Here is an 18,114-nt window from a genome sequence, read left to right on the forward strand (position 1 = left end):
ATGGTCGTCCCATAAAAGCCCGCCGCCTCGGCGATTGGGCTTTTCCCGGGCGTTTATTATTGCACGTCCGGCCACGGCGAGTGGATTAAGACGAGAAGGGAATCGGAAGTCGCGACGGGGTCGGGGTCGAGATAACGTCGGCAAGAGACGGGCGGAATGGAGAAACAAAGGGAACCCTCCGGAGTTAATCGTCCTGCGGCAGAAGATCGTTCTTTCACGCGAGATATTACGGGAGCGTATCGTCGAGATCTGCGATAATTTTCTCGGACTTTGGCTACGGCGATGTAATGGATTTTTTATTCTTATATCTGCAGGACAAGATCGTTTATGCACAATTACAGAAATGTACATATTTACATTGGTTTTCTTTAAACTGTCTAACTTATTTCCAAATATAATGTTTAATTGTGCACAAAAAAACAAAATTCTTATTTACGTCATACATTTTTGCAACAAAGTCGCGTGTCTCTCTTAACGCAGCATCTTCGCGATCCGATACGCGGAATCGTTATACCGGTCTCATCGGAAGGTAGCGCGCGTTAATTGGGCAGTAAGTATTGCTCGTGTGTATGTCTTGACGGGATTTCTTCTTACGCATGAGCGATTTGTACGATCTCAGCGCAAAATCTCCGCCGCCGGCGCGAGCATCAGCGCAGCGGCGCAGCGGAATGGAAGTTAATTGGGTAATTAGTGTCGTTAATAAGCAAGCTTTAATTGAACCTTTTTTTTTTCTCAAGCCGCGAGTGGTTTGCGTCGCGCCGTAAAGGAAACAGAAAGCCCGGGCGTAGACATTGTGGACTTTGAGCAGTGCGATTTTTTTTTCCCCTCCACGCGGCAGTCGTTTCTTCCGTGTAAATTCGCAGGGATGAGGGGGACTCGATAAAACGACCGCGTCGCTTTTCCTTCCACTTTTTCCCCCCCGCCGAAGGCTTAGCCGCAAGAGAGTGCCGGATCGTCGGTAATTCCGTCCAATTAGTACACTCCCAATTAGGAACCTTAACTCCGCGCGTCGGCCGGCGTTTCTTCCCGCACGATTTTCTCCCCGGATCCACTACAAGAGAAGAGACTTACGACAGGTCGCCTTCGCCAAATCTTCGCGAAAGTATCGGAGAAACTTTGTTACTTCGCTCACCGTTGGTTACCTCCCGGGTCGTTTTCGCGACATTACAACCTAACTGCTCACATTACGAATCTATTCTACCTGATCTATGCAATTCAATTACGTTCTTGTTTAATTATGTATCGACGCGTGTTATACAAACTTTAAGCGTTATTTTGAAGCACAGTAGACCGTGCTTTTGTGTTTAGAATTTGGAAACATTCCGCAATGAGAATCGAGCAAGATGACTGAACGATCGATGTTTCTGCTTGTTGTTGCAGGACGCCGAGGGCGAAAAGTCGAGGCTAGCTGTGATCGGCCCTGGCTTGTCCAACGGTCACAACAGCAACTCGTCGTCCACCGACAGCCTGCTGTCGCTGTTGATCCCGACGCCGCTACGCGAGACCCTCTGGGCAACGGTGGCTCTTTATCTCGGCTGGAGACTCGTCTCCCGCTTGCGATAAACGCGCCTGCTGTGCCCAACCGTCGTCCCGACGTTGCGTACCCGATCGGCGATCGCTGCAGCGCCTGGAACGACGGCAACGAGGTTGATTGAACCGACGGACCGTCGACGACTTCCTTTCGGGTGATCCACAAGCCCGGGAGTCTTGGAATCCTCGACACGGACGGATCGTCCCAAGTGCAGTCCGGGTCTCACTTTGTGATCGGACGATGGATTTGATCGAGGTAGAGTGCGCCGCAAGGACGAACCGTCTCTTGCGTCTGAACATCCACTCCGATAATATAATTGTATTTTGTATATCTGTTTTGTACTCGCGCGCGTCGCGCCTGCTGCGCAGTTACGCGAGAATGTGCTTGGTCGACTTCGATCGGTTCCCGAGGGACCATTCGACTGCTTATAAGATATTTGATGTATATTTGACGACGAAAGCACGACGATCGCGCCGTGTTGCTTTTCACTTCTTCTATGATACTGCTCATGAAGATGAAAATGATAAAAGTTTGCGCGATGTGCTTTTAATTTTCTTATGATTGATAATTATTGTAAGTGATTGATTTTGATAATTAAATGATTGATTAGTACGATAACTGATTCTAATTATTAGTTTGATAATTATAATAATTGATAATTGTGATAATTGATAATGGAGATAATGATAATTCATTATTTTGATAAATTAGTTGCTCTCTATTTAACGAGCAAAATCTAAAGAATCTTTGACTGCGAACCTTATCGCGGGGTTCCGACTTTTGGATCATTGTTTATTAATTGAATCGACGTCGGCGCTCGACAGACTCGACCACCCCGTCTACTTGTTTCACTGCTGTTCGAGAGTCGCGTACTGTCGATAAATTGTGACTGTGATTGCCGCGAGTGACGGAGCGAGGGGTGGCGGAAAACGACGGCGTCCAAGTACAAGCGCATTCTCGCGCGATGCAGGAGTTATTCCCGAACGTAGCTCTGTTTCGTGCCGACGGGTTCGCCTTGCGAACTCGCAGGCGAAGGGCGGAGGACGGGGGAGGACTGTAGAGAGTTTTAGGGGAGATAACCCGGGCGAGAGTAACCGAATTGCGTATAACGCGGCGATCGGACCCGAGACATGAGGAGGAAGGTATATGTATAGAAGGGTGACGGGGGAGGGGAGGGAGAGCTAAGGACGAGATCCAAAGAGGATTAAACCCAATAATCAAATGATGATCTCATTACGGATAAATAAAGAGAATTAAATAAAGTAGTGTGATTACGGGAACGAGAGAGGGCGGACCACACGCCCCTTATTCTCCGTCTGCTCTTCGCGCGTCCGTCCCTCTCTTGGTCTCGCCAAGGTAGAGAGAACTACTCTTCGGTATGCGGCTTGTAGATAACGCGGCTTGCCGATCGGCGGGACAATTCTCTGTCCAAGAATTTTTTAACGACGCCGCGCAATGACGTCTCGCGAGAGGTTTCGGTTCGTCGAGAGACGACCAGAATGCTTCTGACAATATCAATCGACAAACCCATTTTTCACTCTCTTCTTCATTCATCATAGTATTTTCAACCTTGTTATCGCTTTAATCGATCTCGCTAGACGTTCACGGCGTGGGCGGAATGTATGTATATATATATAGAGAGAGAGAGATGTAGAGAGGGATGACGACGTATTCCAAAAAAGAAAAAAAAAAAAAGAAAACGTTAAGAGAATAAGGGACGGGCGAAGACACGTAAGGTGGAGACAGGGGAGCGAACATTGCGTGTATGTATAGAGGATTTTTATCTAAAGTAATAAAAACTCACAGTAATAAGTCGATGTTAATAATTAAAGTAGATAATCGATAGGCCGAGGATCGCAGCATCTTGATTGGCTAGCTGCGACTCCCGTGGACAGTTTTCAAATGATCTCCGGTAGCTTAGCTATTAGTAGGCGCCCTCGTCCATGCGGGACGCCTTTTGCGGCGCATCGGAAGGAGCACCTCCCTCTTTCCCTTGTGTCTTTTCTAACTTGTCTATCCTTCTCTTTCCTACTTCTATCTCTTTTATTTTCACTCTTTCTTCCTCTCTTCCGTCGGTAGAGACTGTCTATCGATCCTCTCGCTCTAACTCACTCATCTCTCTATCTTCTGTCGCGATCCCCCCCCCCCCCCCCCCCCCTTCCCCGCTTCGTAGTTCCGCGTTTATCGACGACGGTGCTTCGTCGCGCGCGACGCCACGTAACGTAACGTAGCGTAATCTCTGATCTCGAACTTAGGATGCATTGGTAGAATCGCGTATTGTGTTCACTCGACAATCCAGAGAGTCTCAATTTTCACGGCCGAGCGGACTGAGCCCACTCGTTTCGCGAGATTTTTCTTGGGGTTCCGGATAGGAACGGCGAGGAAGGGGTAGCGAGAGCGAGGGTGAGGAAACGTGTATCCTTCTGGGCTCTCTTCGTTCGGTTTTAGACTATCGAGACTGAAAACTATCGAGGCTGCTGTACAGTCGTCCCTGCGGGCCGTGCTTTTCTCATCTCCCCGAGTAGCGTTTTCTATTGCGTTTTCCTTTGTCTCCCTACTGATAGGACGAATCGTGACGTTACTCCGTCGAAGTATTCCAGTGTGTAGGTCCATAGTATTTATTTATAGGCGATACAGTCTTTTCTACCGTCTAGTAGGGCCGCGAGATGAATGCGCGGGCGAGATATATTACTGCCATTATTGAGATAAGCAAATCCTCGCCAGACGCTTCCGCGGGAGCGGCTTTGTGAAGAGTCAATAATGTCGATGTCCGTAATCTCTAAAGACGAAAGTAGTTAGTGTCATTGAGACAGAGGTATTTAAGTGAATAGAGAATTCGGAACGCGCTGCAAGGAGAGCGTTGTGGACGGCGAAAGGAAGGAAGCGATTTAACGCATTGTTCTAATCTCACGCGCGGTTTAGTCTTCGTGTTTTCATCGTGTAGCGCTTCGTTCTGTCGTGATTTTTTCGCGAACCACTTCTCATCGTCAAGAACTCAGATCCATTTCCGCGGAACGCGAGTCACTCGTTGGATCCACAATCATTTAGTGGAATTAGATTATAAAACAGTCTTTTAACGAGTTTATCTATGAATTTAATAATCCATAAATCTAATAATTTTCGTAAATAACGGTTACTTGCATTTTTTACATTTATTGATTCAACGCTTAATTATTGTACAATCAATTTAATAATTAATAATTTACATTAAATAAATATGGGAAAAAATAACCATAGATTTTTTCAAAGATGTTTAATAATTATCAAAATTGCAAAACATTTACACATTTCAAAGTTTGCATATTCAGAGTTTTACAAGTTTTATCATCATGTATATTCTCGGAACTTTGGCTTTTACAAAGTTTTGGCTTTTAGATTGGTGTGTCAAAATTGTCAAAATTTGAATAATATTCGCGCCGATGATCGAGCTCGCGTCAACTATCAGTTGAAAAATCCGTCTGGATCCGACGGTGATTCGCTTCCCATTCTCGCCGGTAGAATCTCCAATCTTCGATTGAATTTCCTCTGTGCAGCTTGCTCCTTTCGCGGAGAGAGCACGCAAAACGTACAAGATTATCGTGTATACACATAATGATACGATATAGATAGTGTTTTTGTCGTTGTGTCGCGGGGAGGGCATCTCCCTTCTCGCGAGGGGGAGGGTTGTTGCATTCCGACCAAAGGGAAGATTCCCGTTTTCCTGCAGCGCGGTGAAACGAAGCGCGAGACGGCCTAAAAACGATAGATCGCGGCCGTTTAATCCTTTTACTCCGTAGATAGGGAATGGCAGGGCGAATTCGCGGGTCTCCGCCCTGTGTTCGGCCCGGTGGCGGATTTTTACGTGTCGGAGGGAAAATTGAAAGTGAGAAAACACATGCGCATGTACATAGCCGCTTTTCTACGAGGCCGTAAAAACGCAGTAACGGTTTTCTCCCGGTATACTTCTTTTTTTTTTTTTTTACCTTTTTTTGTTCATTTTTTAGATTAATTGCTCTATAGAAGCACTTAGATAATAGTCAGCCATATTGAAGATATAATAATGATATATGGATAAACGTATATAAAAATATATATATAAATATATATATATAATGGAAGACATATTATATATATTAAAAAAAGGCATATATATATATATATATTTTAAATGGTATATTTGGGGATATTATTGTTTCGAGAGATGAGATAACCCGTTGTGCGATGAAGAGAATCGTATATTTCGAAGGGGCGCGAGCCCGGCGAAAGTATGGCGGGGAGACGGTGTTAAGGATAGCGGACACGACGGTTCTTCGGTGATTGATGGAGGTCGAAGGACGTAGGTCGAAGGTGGGAAATAAGCTGTAACTGTGACTATGTGGATCGTGGGGGGCAGGCTGTTGATACGCTCACTCGAGAGTTCACTCTGAGAACAATTCGTACGCACTGTCAAATAACACGTAAGAAAACACGAGAAAAGCGGTCTTCTCGAGGATTTTCTTGCGTTTTAAAGGAAAAAAAAAAAATTATCCGGTACATACAATAAAAAAACAAAACACGAGGTACAATTTAAGGAAGAAAAATTAAGCAAAAGTCAGCAGTAGAATGCAGCCCGCCCACCCGAGATCCCCGCGCGTCAAAGCGTCACTGTGATCTCGTAATAATTAATGAAATATCCGATTATTATAACAAATAATCATGAATATTACAATATATCCTTTCTCCCCTCTCTGCGAACGAGAGAAAATCCCCCGGAGATACGATCCAATGTACTTTCGCAACTGTGTGACGTACAGTTGCGCGTCTCTCATTGTATTTCTTTCGTCCCACCTTGTTCTGTTTTTTTTAATTTTTTTCCTTAATCTTTACATATTACACGCGTTTGCGCGCGCGTTAGTTTGTAGTTGTAATATTAATTATATCTTAATGAATCTTTCATATGATCTCCCAGAGGTATCGGTTGTTAGACGAGTTTAGCGGCCGACGCCGTTCGTTTCCGCCCGTCCGTTCATAAAAAAAAATCTTCTGTCGTTCTTCTTCTTTCTTTCGTTCTCTTCTCAGCGGTTTCGTCAAAACGAACGGCATCGGCGCTCGATTGGCCGTACCTCAGTTAAATAAAGATAGGATTAAGCGATTAAAGAGAAATATAAACATTATTATTCGACGCGAGGGAAGACGAGGGATAACACGGCGTTGTTGTAGCGATCTTACTCGGATAGCTAGGTTTATAACAACGAAAATTGTTTCTCAATTGCGTTCGCACTCAGTAATCATCTACGACATAGTACGATCATTGATTATTATTGCTATTATTACTCTTAATTCTTATGATTTTGTTTATTATACTCATCGCAAAACGTGTGAAGGCTCGAGGTCTCAAACTCCCCGGCGCTGTAAAGAGGTAATCGACTAGTCTTATCGGACCAACCATTGAGATTCGTGTATTTTTCTTTAATGACGCATATTTTCTAAGATCGAGAGAGATTTCCCCCTCTAACATACGTGCATATATATATATATACATATACATACACACATATATATATATATTTACAAATATATAAATATATCTATATTTTTTGTTTCAAATAATCGATTAATCCCCCTTCCTCCTGGAGGCGCGCGATTCTCTCGCCTCGTCTGTAATCGCGATTCCGCAGCACCGAATTCGAAAGTGGGGCGAGGCTCTCGCGGACTCGCGCGCTGGTGGCGGTCCTTTGACAGGACTCTCCCCCGCGGGATATCGCTCGACGCGAGACGGGGCGTGGACCGGAGAGCGTCGGCCCCGATCGAAACGTCGCGTCTCTGACACTTGTCTCCGTAAAACGATCACTTCTACCAGTAATAAATTATCGTAGTACGCCGTGTAACGCCAGGAGATATTCGATCTTTCCAGCAGTATTTAAACCGGGGCGGGACACCGTCGCGTCCGATCGCAAATTGTGATCTTTTCCCTCCGATCGACACCGCTGTTCCCGCGCGCCGAGCGGGCGGGCCCCGGTTCAAATAGCACGTAAATTTGAATGTAACAAGAGCTCGTTGTACACGTTATACACGGGAGTCACACATACGCATATATATGCTCACACACACACACACACACACACACATACACACATATACGCGCGAAAACATTCACACACGGACGTACACTTGCCCTTTAATGCTAATTGTAATCGTCTAAGATCTTATGAAAAATTTTATTTGCTCAGACTGTATAAGTTTTGCCATAAAATGACTGTTGTGCGTTCTTCGGATGTGTAGTACTCGTGTCTAGCAGTAAGGGAATTACTCGCGATTATTCTGTCGCTCCAGCCACAGTCAGGTGCCAACCGTCGCCCACGGTTCCGTTTCTCTTTAGCGGAGTACGCTGGGACACGCAGCAGTGACCCTCGACTCTATTCGATAAGTCGATCGTTTGTCGCCGTGCCACTTGGAAATCCCGCTTTTCTGAGGGTCTGCCGAAGGTGACTCGCTCGACGATGCGAAGAATGCGCGTCTCAATTCTCTCGCCCGTTTAATTTCACCCGCGCGCGATCATGACGATTGAATTCTTACACACTGTAATTTATACAAGCGTTCAAATATACAAACATGACAAGTATCTATTTATTTTTTTTTTTTTTTTTTAACTGTTCTTATCGATTCCTTCAACGAAAAATTAACAATTTGCTGAAAAATCTCTTTTTTCGAAAATGATCCGACAACACTTTTACGATATTCAGTGCTTTGCGTGATCCATACTTTTCTTTTCTCTCTTGTCAGGCACCATGTAAATTTAATTTCGATATTTCGTCGAAATAGAGATGAAAGCGAGTCACCGTCGATGGATTGCCTTCGCCTATCCCTTCGCTATGTAATCTTTCGTGCTCCATTTTAAAATAGCAGAAGTTCACAAACTCTGAATGCCTACAAAATACGTTACCTGTAGCCAAATGTCCCGTGGACCATATAGACCGCCGCGATCTATTCGTTATTTGCGAGAGTAAAAGAGAAAAACGACGGAAAGAGAGGGAGGAAGAACGAAGTGATTCGGACCGAGCGTGCGTGAGAGATCGTGTGAAAGGAAAACAAAGAGAGCGCGAGAGTGAGAGAGAGAAAAAGGACAACCTGATGACAAAAAGAATGAAATTTTTACGCTGTTAGAATTTCCCTCCCCAAAACGGGCGTTATGGGGTCTCTCAAGTCGTATGTAAAGCTCGCAGATGCCTTGTGATAGAGTCTGGACTGCAAATATTTCCGACACACGACAGAGAAATTGTAATCGAATTGTATAAACGCTGTCGCAGGACTGCTATCTATGCGTGTGTACAATAACACAGAGACAAAAGAGAAAAAAAAGAAGCACAATAAAGAAAGATACACCTTATCGATCAATTTTTCGTCCAGCTGACCAATCCAAAGAAGCGACCAAATAAATGAGGAGAGAAACGATTGCGAGCGCTTGCACGACGCTTGAGGTGCTTTTCCTTTTTCTCTTTTTTTTTCTTCTCCCATCGATATCGAGCGATGTCGGTGAGCGTGTCCGTGTATTTTTTTCTTTTGTTTTCTTTTTAACTTTTTTTTTTTTATTTTAGATATATGTATATCTTTCGTTTTGCTTCGATTATCCCGATGCGAGTGATTGGACGGAAGATGTACGGCGGTCACGTGATATATATTATACAAGTATATGGTATTATGTAATAATCTACCCTCCTCAGTGCAGATGCAAGCGAAAGAGAGCAGAGTACTGTTGATTTGTTTTGTTTTATAATTTTGTCTCTCTTCCTTTTTTCTATCTCTATGTTAAGTTCGATCGTTTCGATTCTCTCGTAACGATCTACTTCTCCCCTTCGTCACTCTTCATGTCTCCTCCAATTCGACTTTACCGCTTTTTTTTTCCTTTTTTTTTTTTTCTTTGTTTTTTTCGTTTTTCCTCGTCTCCAATTAAATTTCGGCTTAAGACGCGGACTATGTCGCTCCGCGAGCGACTCAGAAGTATTCTCGAGGCGAGAAGAAAAGCTAGTGGGACTCTCCTCGTTTCTCTCCGTCTCTCTGAGAGAAACGACGAAAGCAGGAAACGCCGTATAATCCCCGCGGAGTGCGAAGACCTTTGAGAATTTTTCGTATTTTGTTCCTTCTTCTTTTTTTGTTTTGTTTTTCTTTGTTCACCTACCGTTTCTTCTTGCGACTCTTCTTTTCTCTTCCATACGCTCTCTTCTCCTCTTTCGCGTTCTATCAATGTTTTTAGTTTTAAACGAACGTATGGTCGCGCGTACGTCGAGACGCGCCTTGGCTCTTCTCGCGCGAAATCGTGTTTCGGGGCATGAGCTCCGATCGATCATCTCGGACAAATTGAAAGACGAACGATGAAAGTGATAACGAAGAGCCGACGCGTGCCTGGCACGTGGATCTAATCATACGAAGCTGTGTTATCATGTAAGTCATTACATTATACCATATGTTATCTATTACTTTTGATTTTAGTTTATGACAATTTTTCGTGTTATTAATTTTATTAATTATGATTTTAAGTACTATGTGCGAACGTATTACTATTATCTATTGATAGATTATTATTATTGCCGAAATTATTATTATTATTAATATTATATTAATATTAATATCACATTATTATTATAATTAATTATTATCATTATAATCTTAATATTTTTGTAATTATCACCACACTCCCCACGTTCAGTTTATTTTTACGAATCGCTCTCACGTCCGCTGCCCGACCGCCGGTCGACGGCGCGTCACGAAGCCGCCGCTGCTTACGAGCCCGAGTTACTTACTACACTTTTGTTCTTCTCCCTTTCACGCTCGTATCTCTCGTGACGCGGCGCCTTCGAGGCGCGACACCGATCACTGGAAGTTCGCAAAGGGACGGGGGCATCTCTTCGCTACCCGCATGTCTTTCATTGTACAGATTTTTTCACTTTTATATAGTTATCGATATATCGTAACGTTGCGCAACATCGATTGCGACGGTGGCCACTATTACGTCGCCGTACCATTATTGTACTTTTTGATTTTTCTATTGAATAAATGTGAACACGCCGAAAACATTAATATGCGTCTCTTTCTATTTCCACCACTCCACGTCCCAGTTTCCCCACCTTATTATATCACTTTTAGTCTTAAGTCATTTATTTCATCAACAATGTTGGAAAGAATTTTAATTGTGAATTATGTAAGAATGCAGATAAGGACAAATTATCGAGCAGTGTAAATTTTGATTTAATTTTTAGCAAATGGATAGCTCATATACGAAGCAGACATCTTGATTGCCCAATTCGTATCGATCTGCGCGGCTTGGTCACCGTGTTTAGAATCATTCTAATGGGTTTCCTGAGACGTGCCATCTGCGAGGCTCATTACTAAGGGATGCAACCGCAAACCAATCGAGCGTTGTGCCCCATTCTATTCAGTGTTCTGAATCTAATGCGAACCGCAAGACGTTGGTTGCGTTCTGTACGGCAGATTAGAGCGTGGCAATTGCTTTGTAATGGCCGGTAGACAACGGTACATGCAAATCAAGAAATTGAAATATTAATGACAAGACGGTAATCCATTTCTTAATACGCATGTGTATATTTCTCGCCGACAATTAAGTAAAATGGTCGTGATTACCGTATTTGTGCATAGAAAATAGAATATAGGTGCATAGGAAATAGAAAATATGTTTGTGAATGTAACAGCTTATTTAAAATTCGCACAAAAAAAAGTAAATACACGATAGTACGCAATGTGCAAATTTTGTAATTAGAGAGATTCCGATGTATCGCATTTGCAAATTACGCCGCACCGGTGAATCGTGTATCGGCGGTCTTGAATAACGAGCGCGATACGCCGTCAGGCTGTGCCTCCATGAATTCCCCGTTTCGGTTATTTCAATCCTCATTTTTGTTGCGATTTTCGCTCGCGGTGTTTTTCCATGGATTAACTCGATCCGAAACAACAGCAAACAAGAGCGCGTACACGTCCGACGTGTAACTAAAAAAAGATGACGTCGATGCAATAGCGTGCATGGAAAACATTTGCAACGCTTGACTATGTTTTTAATAACGCTGGCTATATATCGAAAACGCAGATGCAGAAAGTCGAATAAAACAGAAATGCACAATTGAAACAGGCATGCTATGGAAACTATTGATCATTGTGAAATAAATAATAGATTTACCTGAATGCACGAACTATATCTATGTGTATTGTTTTTTCACTACAAAATATCGCATCGCGCATTCACACAGCGATTAAAAACTCAATTTTACTATAAAAATAAATTTCTTATGAAGAGTTAAATATTTGATATTTGAGCGGGTAAAAAAACGATAAAGAATAACGTATTTATTAATAGAATGGATAAAAAATGAAATTCTTTGAATCGAACGGCGACATTTGTCAAATAGATAAATAACCGGATAACTTAAACGATCCTGGTAATAAAATTGTGAGCCCACAAATATCTGTCTTCCTTCTTAATTCCGGTATCGCCGTTCATCCTCGATAAATTCGGAAACTGCGTGCAAACAACGCGAAAGCGCGTTCGACCGGCGTAAATGAAAAATGCATTCGCAAATCCGCGCGGCGCCGATACGCTGCATCGTCGCGGTGGACGCGCGATAGTCTCGGGAATTGGCGGAGGACGGCGGAAACTACGAAAGTGTGCAACGCGAGGGTGGCGAGCGGGAGTTAAACCGAGTGCACATGTCGCCAAAGCGCGCGTGTCACCCGGGTGGAGAAGCGTATATCTGGCGTGCATCCATATGCAGATCCCCATTGATATGACAACATTTACATACTGCATATTCGCTCTGGGCCATATACTCGCTCGCCAATTCCCCATTGTTGGCTTTCGGCCACCAGTGCGTTTGATTGACATTATTGGTCGCGCCGCTGACACCAGATTACATTTCTATTTGCATACATTCGCGAACCAGTTTGAGCCCACCCGCTCGTCCATGCTCGCTTGCAGCGAGCCGTCCCTCCCGTCCCGCCTGCGTTTCGGTATTTTTCATTCCGCTCCCGCGCCGACGATTGGGCAACGATTTTCGTACTGGACGTCGAGCCCTTCGCGCGGCGATACGCGTGTCATATTTTTGCGCGCGGGAATGTGTGCGATGCAGTTTTATCTGACAGGCTGCGAGCGAGCTCGGTCACGGCACAATCTGTTATGTATTTAGGCGCTGCTGCTTAGACATTCATTAGAATCGGCAATAGAATATGAATAATTTGTCTCCGTGGACTTTTCACAGGATTCAATTATTTGCGTGCAGTTATAAAATTCAAAATAAAACACGTAAAATCGCCACGTAACATTCATGCATGTAAAATAAATACCTTTTGTTTCAACTTCCATGTAATGTAAAATAAGCGTACATGTTGATAATTTTTTACCGTCAAATTGCGTATAGACATTTTCACATAATTATTATACACAAGCAGTTTGCGCAGCGTTGCGTGAAACTCGCCTATAAAAAACATATCGTCCTGTTCTTTAATCGTCATGCAGCGTGAAATGAATACACGTGTCGATATTTTCCACTGGCCGCGCAGCGTCACGAAATAGAGATTTTTACGTATCGGGCCCGGCGAGAGGAAGATCGCGGCTTCCGTCCGATTAGACGCCGCTGCGAAAGAAACAATGGGCAACCGGCCACAAAAGGGCGCGTGTCAGGCGTTAGTGGCGGCAGTTAGCCCTTTATTGGTAACCCTTTGGCCCGTGAAATATGAACGCCGTTTCCTTTGTCCGCGGATAAGCGACGCGCGGATATTAAACGCGAATACGCACGCGCGCGCTTTTCGCGGATGGACCGATCGGTGAGCTTTGCACGCGAAAATCAGGCGATGCATGCGCATAACTGCTCTTACAGAAAAAGAGGAGTGACGCTACAGTATGAAGTTTCTGAATAGATCCGTGATTAATTGTTCTTGACCATCTAACAAGTTCCAACTGCGTGGGAAAGCCGATACTTCATGAAGATAATATTATCAAACTCGGATAATGAGAAAATCATTAGCAAGTGTACTTACTAATATAAATACCTATCTTCTACTAATATAAATACATATCTTCTCGAAGATTCGACACTACCTTTTCTTATCTTATTTTGATAATGCATTGTTAAACGTTATCAACAAATTATTATCAACAAATATATGTATATAGCATTGCATTATAACGTGAGTCAAACGTAAACATAATAAACATTTTAAAAAAGTAATTTTTTTTGTCTATGACTCAAAAGTGAAGACTTTTTTTACATATCAAAACGCAATATGTTAAAACGCACTTGACAAGTAGCTGAGATAAAATCGTGAATCACTACGTGAATTCCTATGTGAACTGCTGTGACAAGAATATCAGTGGACCTACGTAACGATCACACCATACTTTCTATCATGTTGGAGTGGTAAACAGCTACAGCGATCGGACAAAAAACCGCGAAATGACTTAATGTTCGATTTATTGCGTCGCGGGCGTTGCATGGATTTTCTCGGTTCACGCGCAGCAGACCACTCTGTTTCTTTCTCTCTCTTTTTCTCTCTCTCTAGATCGTGCCACGCGTGACTTATTTTCTGCGTACGTCAGGTGTTTTCTGTTGTGTAAGTATTAGTGCTTTCTGTCGCGCGGCGTATAACCGACTCTCACCGATGTCGCTCTAAAATGATTCAAGGTAGAGTACGTGACAACGTGCGGTTACATTAAAATGCGATGACTAACTTTATAGATAAGGATAATCACGACAAACTGGTCTCTTTATTTGTAATGCAGAGAATTATTGCGTATCTACTGTATTTGCCACGTGCGACGGAAAAGGCATATGCGCACTGTTCGAATCAATAAAAGCTTTGACTTCAATTTTATGATTTTTATAGAATTTAAGCTTTAAAATAAAATTTGATATTATTTCAATAATTAGTAACTAATTGGGAACTCGTAGTAGTGAAGGAACACAGCTATGTCCATAGATATGATAATAAAATAGGCATGAATCATACTGTTTTTTAAATCGGTGTTAGATGTGCATATCGCTGAGCCAACAAACAATGAATACCCAAGTGAAAAGTATAACATATCGGCTTATCGGAAAATATCTGATAAAGTCACAAGATTCATGACGATGTAAGTGGAATACAATTTCACGGATTAATTTACGTATAAAGCGATACGGTACGTGAATCATCAGTTCGTGTCAATAGTCAAATATTATTTGATAAATCTTTTGTAGAATTTATAGATAATTAACGCGATAGCTATACATTAGGAAAAAAATTTAATTAAAGAAACCAATTCATCTGTTATAGTGACAAAAATATTCGGTTAAAATATGATATTTGCCAACCAAACTGTTAATTATCCTGAACAATGACTTTGTGTTAACATGTTTTTGTTACAATCAAATATTGAACTAAATCTTTTATAATATAAAACAAAATATTTTTTATTGCTACAAACAAAAGCCTCAACAATACAATTTTGCTAAAGTTTTTTCAAGTGTAGATTGAAAGAAATAAATAACAATTATAAAGATATGACAAATAATAATGACTCAAGGATTAATTAATAAATAAATACGATACTTATTTTCCCAAAATAACATCGACCTTTATTGCGTAAAAAACTTTGTTACTAAAAAAAATGTGTCTTAATTATTTTAGATAATTAGTTCAGCCTTTTTTATCAATTTTACTATGTAAAACTCCATGTTTATTTTCTTTATAACAATGTATGTTTAACGAATTATACTTTTCGAGTCGTGCAAACTCTTGTAAGACTCCTTTAATAGTATCAGTGACCTAGTTTAAAACTCATCGAACATGTATATAGTTGTATCAATCCTCTCTGCAACCCGCGCGTAAGCATCGGATGCCGCGCGGCGCATCATGAATCAGTCTTCGGACAAGTTCGCTGGAGTAGCAACGAGCCGATACGCCCGGAGGAGGTATTCGATCACGCGGAAAAGCTGACCGAATAAACAGTGACCGAGTAGACATACGTTCATTCTGCGATCAGGTGAGCGTTGCGCCAGCGCAATAACACGAGCTTTAAGCTTTAAACGTGTGCACAGGTGCGAAGAGACGGCGCGACGCTCGGTGCACGCGTACACGCGTGCTACCGCATGCCGGTGGAACACGGAAGGAACAGTCGTCCCTATCGCCAGACTGCCTGTCGCCCGTAGCTTTATCGGCTTTTTCTCCGACCCGACACGACTATCGCCGTGGCAGGCAAGCGACCGGCCGACCGATAATGTGATTCATTTCGCGCGATGCGCGGTAAATCAGGTGTCGGCGAGGACAGGTCTGCTCGAAGATGTTCGCCGATGAATTCCACCGCTCGTGTTTGCACCAGGAAACTCAATTGGAGAACAAAACCAAGGTGATGCAAAAACAGTGTCGTATAACAATAGAGGTAATTTTAAAATTAGGAAAACAAGTGCACGAGAGCTAGAATAGAACTGCTTTTTGTACCTTCAAGATAAACGTTTTGCTACGAGCTGCTCGTCGTCTTCTTCTAATCTCCTCCTCGAGCTCAACTCGAAATGGCTGGATGCAGACGAGTCGTCTAGAAGCCGAGTAACTGTGCAACGAGGTATACTTTGCGAAGGTAGTACTAATAGCCCAGAGATGTTCCGGGGATGTGCGCGCTTGTGGGCGGAAATGGTATCGTAAAGCGGCTATTATGCCGCGGTGCGTCTTTTGTTCTGATAATAAAGAGACGGTGATGTTATTATTATTACTACTATTATTATAATATCGCGGCATGGAAAACACACTTGTTTCCTGGGTATCGTTACTCGAGGGAGCTTAATAGTAGAAGACTGTCGGGGAGAAACTTGAAAACAGGTTTATTGGAGAACAGGAGGAAGAGATGGTAAACTAGAAAAAAGTGGCGTTTAAGAAATGATGATAAAACTCACAATTGGAAGAAAAATAAATTACGTACGCCGTATGAAATAAATCAAAGTTAAATTCATCAAAATTACTAGCGCTTAAATATATTGATATCGATTAATTACAATTAATTGATACAAACGAGTAAATTGATAATAATTGACATAAATAAAATAAATAAATCATTGGAAAAAGCATGAACTTTGTATTGTATTATATTTTTAGGTCCTGGATTTTCAAGTCGATATAACGCGCTGTTTTACGATTCCAGTGTACATTCACCAATTTCTTCTATTCTTACGTAATAATAGTCATACGTCAGTAAGCAATCTACCGAGAGATATGAAGCTCAGGCCATGGCGCATGACTAACTCAGGCCGTGGCGCCCTGAATCTCATCATTCGTCCATCGTTTGCCAAGAAGGTTGCCAAGAATTTTTACGGACGATGGAAAAATTGTTGAATTTAACAGCTGCGTCAGACTTTGCTAGCGGACCGTGAAAAGACTGGAAGTAGCCGCAGGAAGATTTAAGAAAAATATTGCCCGCGGCGCGTGTTTATGTTTCCTCTGCGTCAGAGGGAAAACTCGGGATAACGCGATGAATATTGATAAGCACAATAAATACGAATAAAAACGATTCGATCAATCCTCTCCTTTGGCGATTCGTAATTCGATTCTTCAAGACCTTGCGGATTAATAAAAAAAAAATTTTAATATAAAATTAATTTCTTTCTCTTCCGATGCCTGTCTTACATTTTTCTTATCACGCTCCTCCCGTGCTCGCATCTTGCCTTCTTCTGCGGGCCGATTCCTTCCTTCCTTTTTCAATCGCCAATCCATCAAACCGCGAATCTCGCGCGGCGGAAACCCGTTTCTAACTTGTTTACGTCGTATTTCCATCGCGCAATTGTACGAGATTGCATCGGCCGTGTTTGGTAGATGAAGAAATGTCTCTTTTTCTTCGGTTGCGTGCTCACCGTGATTTCGCCCGCGGGCGATTTCCGTGATTCGTGGCGATCGAAATTGCAATCGGCGTTATCTCGGATTTCTTCGGGGCGGCGAAAGTTGCGTACGACGTGCCGCGCGCGTGGCGCGAGCGCGCAATTCACGCCTCGCATAATTTGCACCAGCGCATCATTAGCATACCGGCAAGTCACTCGGCAGTGGTGGAGTAACTCGCCTGCGCTGCGGTGGCGTGAGTTATGGCGAAAAGGGTTGAGTTATGTACGAAATTATTCGAGCGCCGAATTTATGCGCTGCCCGCGACTGCCTGGGAATATGAAGTGATATTAATTGCCGTGACAAAACGCTAAGAAGCTGCAAAAAAAGGGCTGCCCCTTTCGATAAAACTAATCGCTCGTAAAAAATCGCGTGCAACAGACGTCAAATCAAAAATTTTCGAAAGAAAAATACGGGAGAAAAATAAAAAAAATGAGAGAGAAAGAAAAAACTGTTATAGAAATTTGCTCATTGTCCACTAAACAAACTCGTGTTCTACGGTTTAATAATTCTCTGCTACGCATGTTGTGACAGCACACAATTAAAGCACTCAAAGAAAACTGATGGTTGTAATGACTGCTGCGATAAAGAGCGATAAATAAATTATGAGGTATGAAGCCGGTACAAACAGATGTAATTATTATCGGTAGCATTAACGTACAGATAATGAGTGGGATAACACGCGCATTGCCGTTAGGATTTAATAAAATAAGCGCAGGAGAAAA

At 42.6% G+C, this 18,114-nt stretch overlaps 1 protein-coding gene across 3 annotated transcripts in view; it reads left to right on the plus strand.

The window, feature by feature from the left end:
• Positions 1-10,564, plus strand: part of LOC105672143 (uncharacterized) — a 354,839-nt gene extending 344,275 nt beyond the window's left edge. For all 3 annotated transcript variants that reach the window (XM_067353333.1, XM_067353334.1, XM_067353335.1), the window contains one exon: positions 1,381-10,564. In XM_067353333.1, coding sequence (XP_067209434.1) covers positions 1,381-1,563 — 183 coding nt within the window. In that variant the 3' untranslated portion in view covers positions 1,564-10,564. The remainder of the gene's footprint in view (positions 1-1,380) is intronic.
• Positions 10,565-18,114: the final 7,550 nt, after the last annotated feature.

Source organism: Linepithema humile, chromosome 4 (assembly GCF_040581485.1).
Source record: "Linepithema humile isolate Giens D197 chromosome 4, Lhum_UNIL_v1.0, whole genome shotgun sequence".
Classification (NCBI taxonomy): Eukaryota; Metazoa; Arthropoda; class Insecta; order Hymenoptera; family Formicidae; genus Linepithema; species Linepithema humile.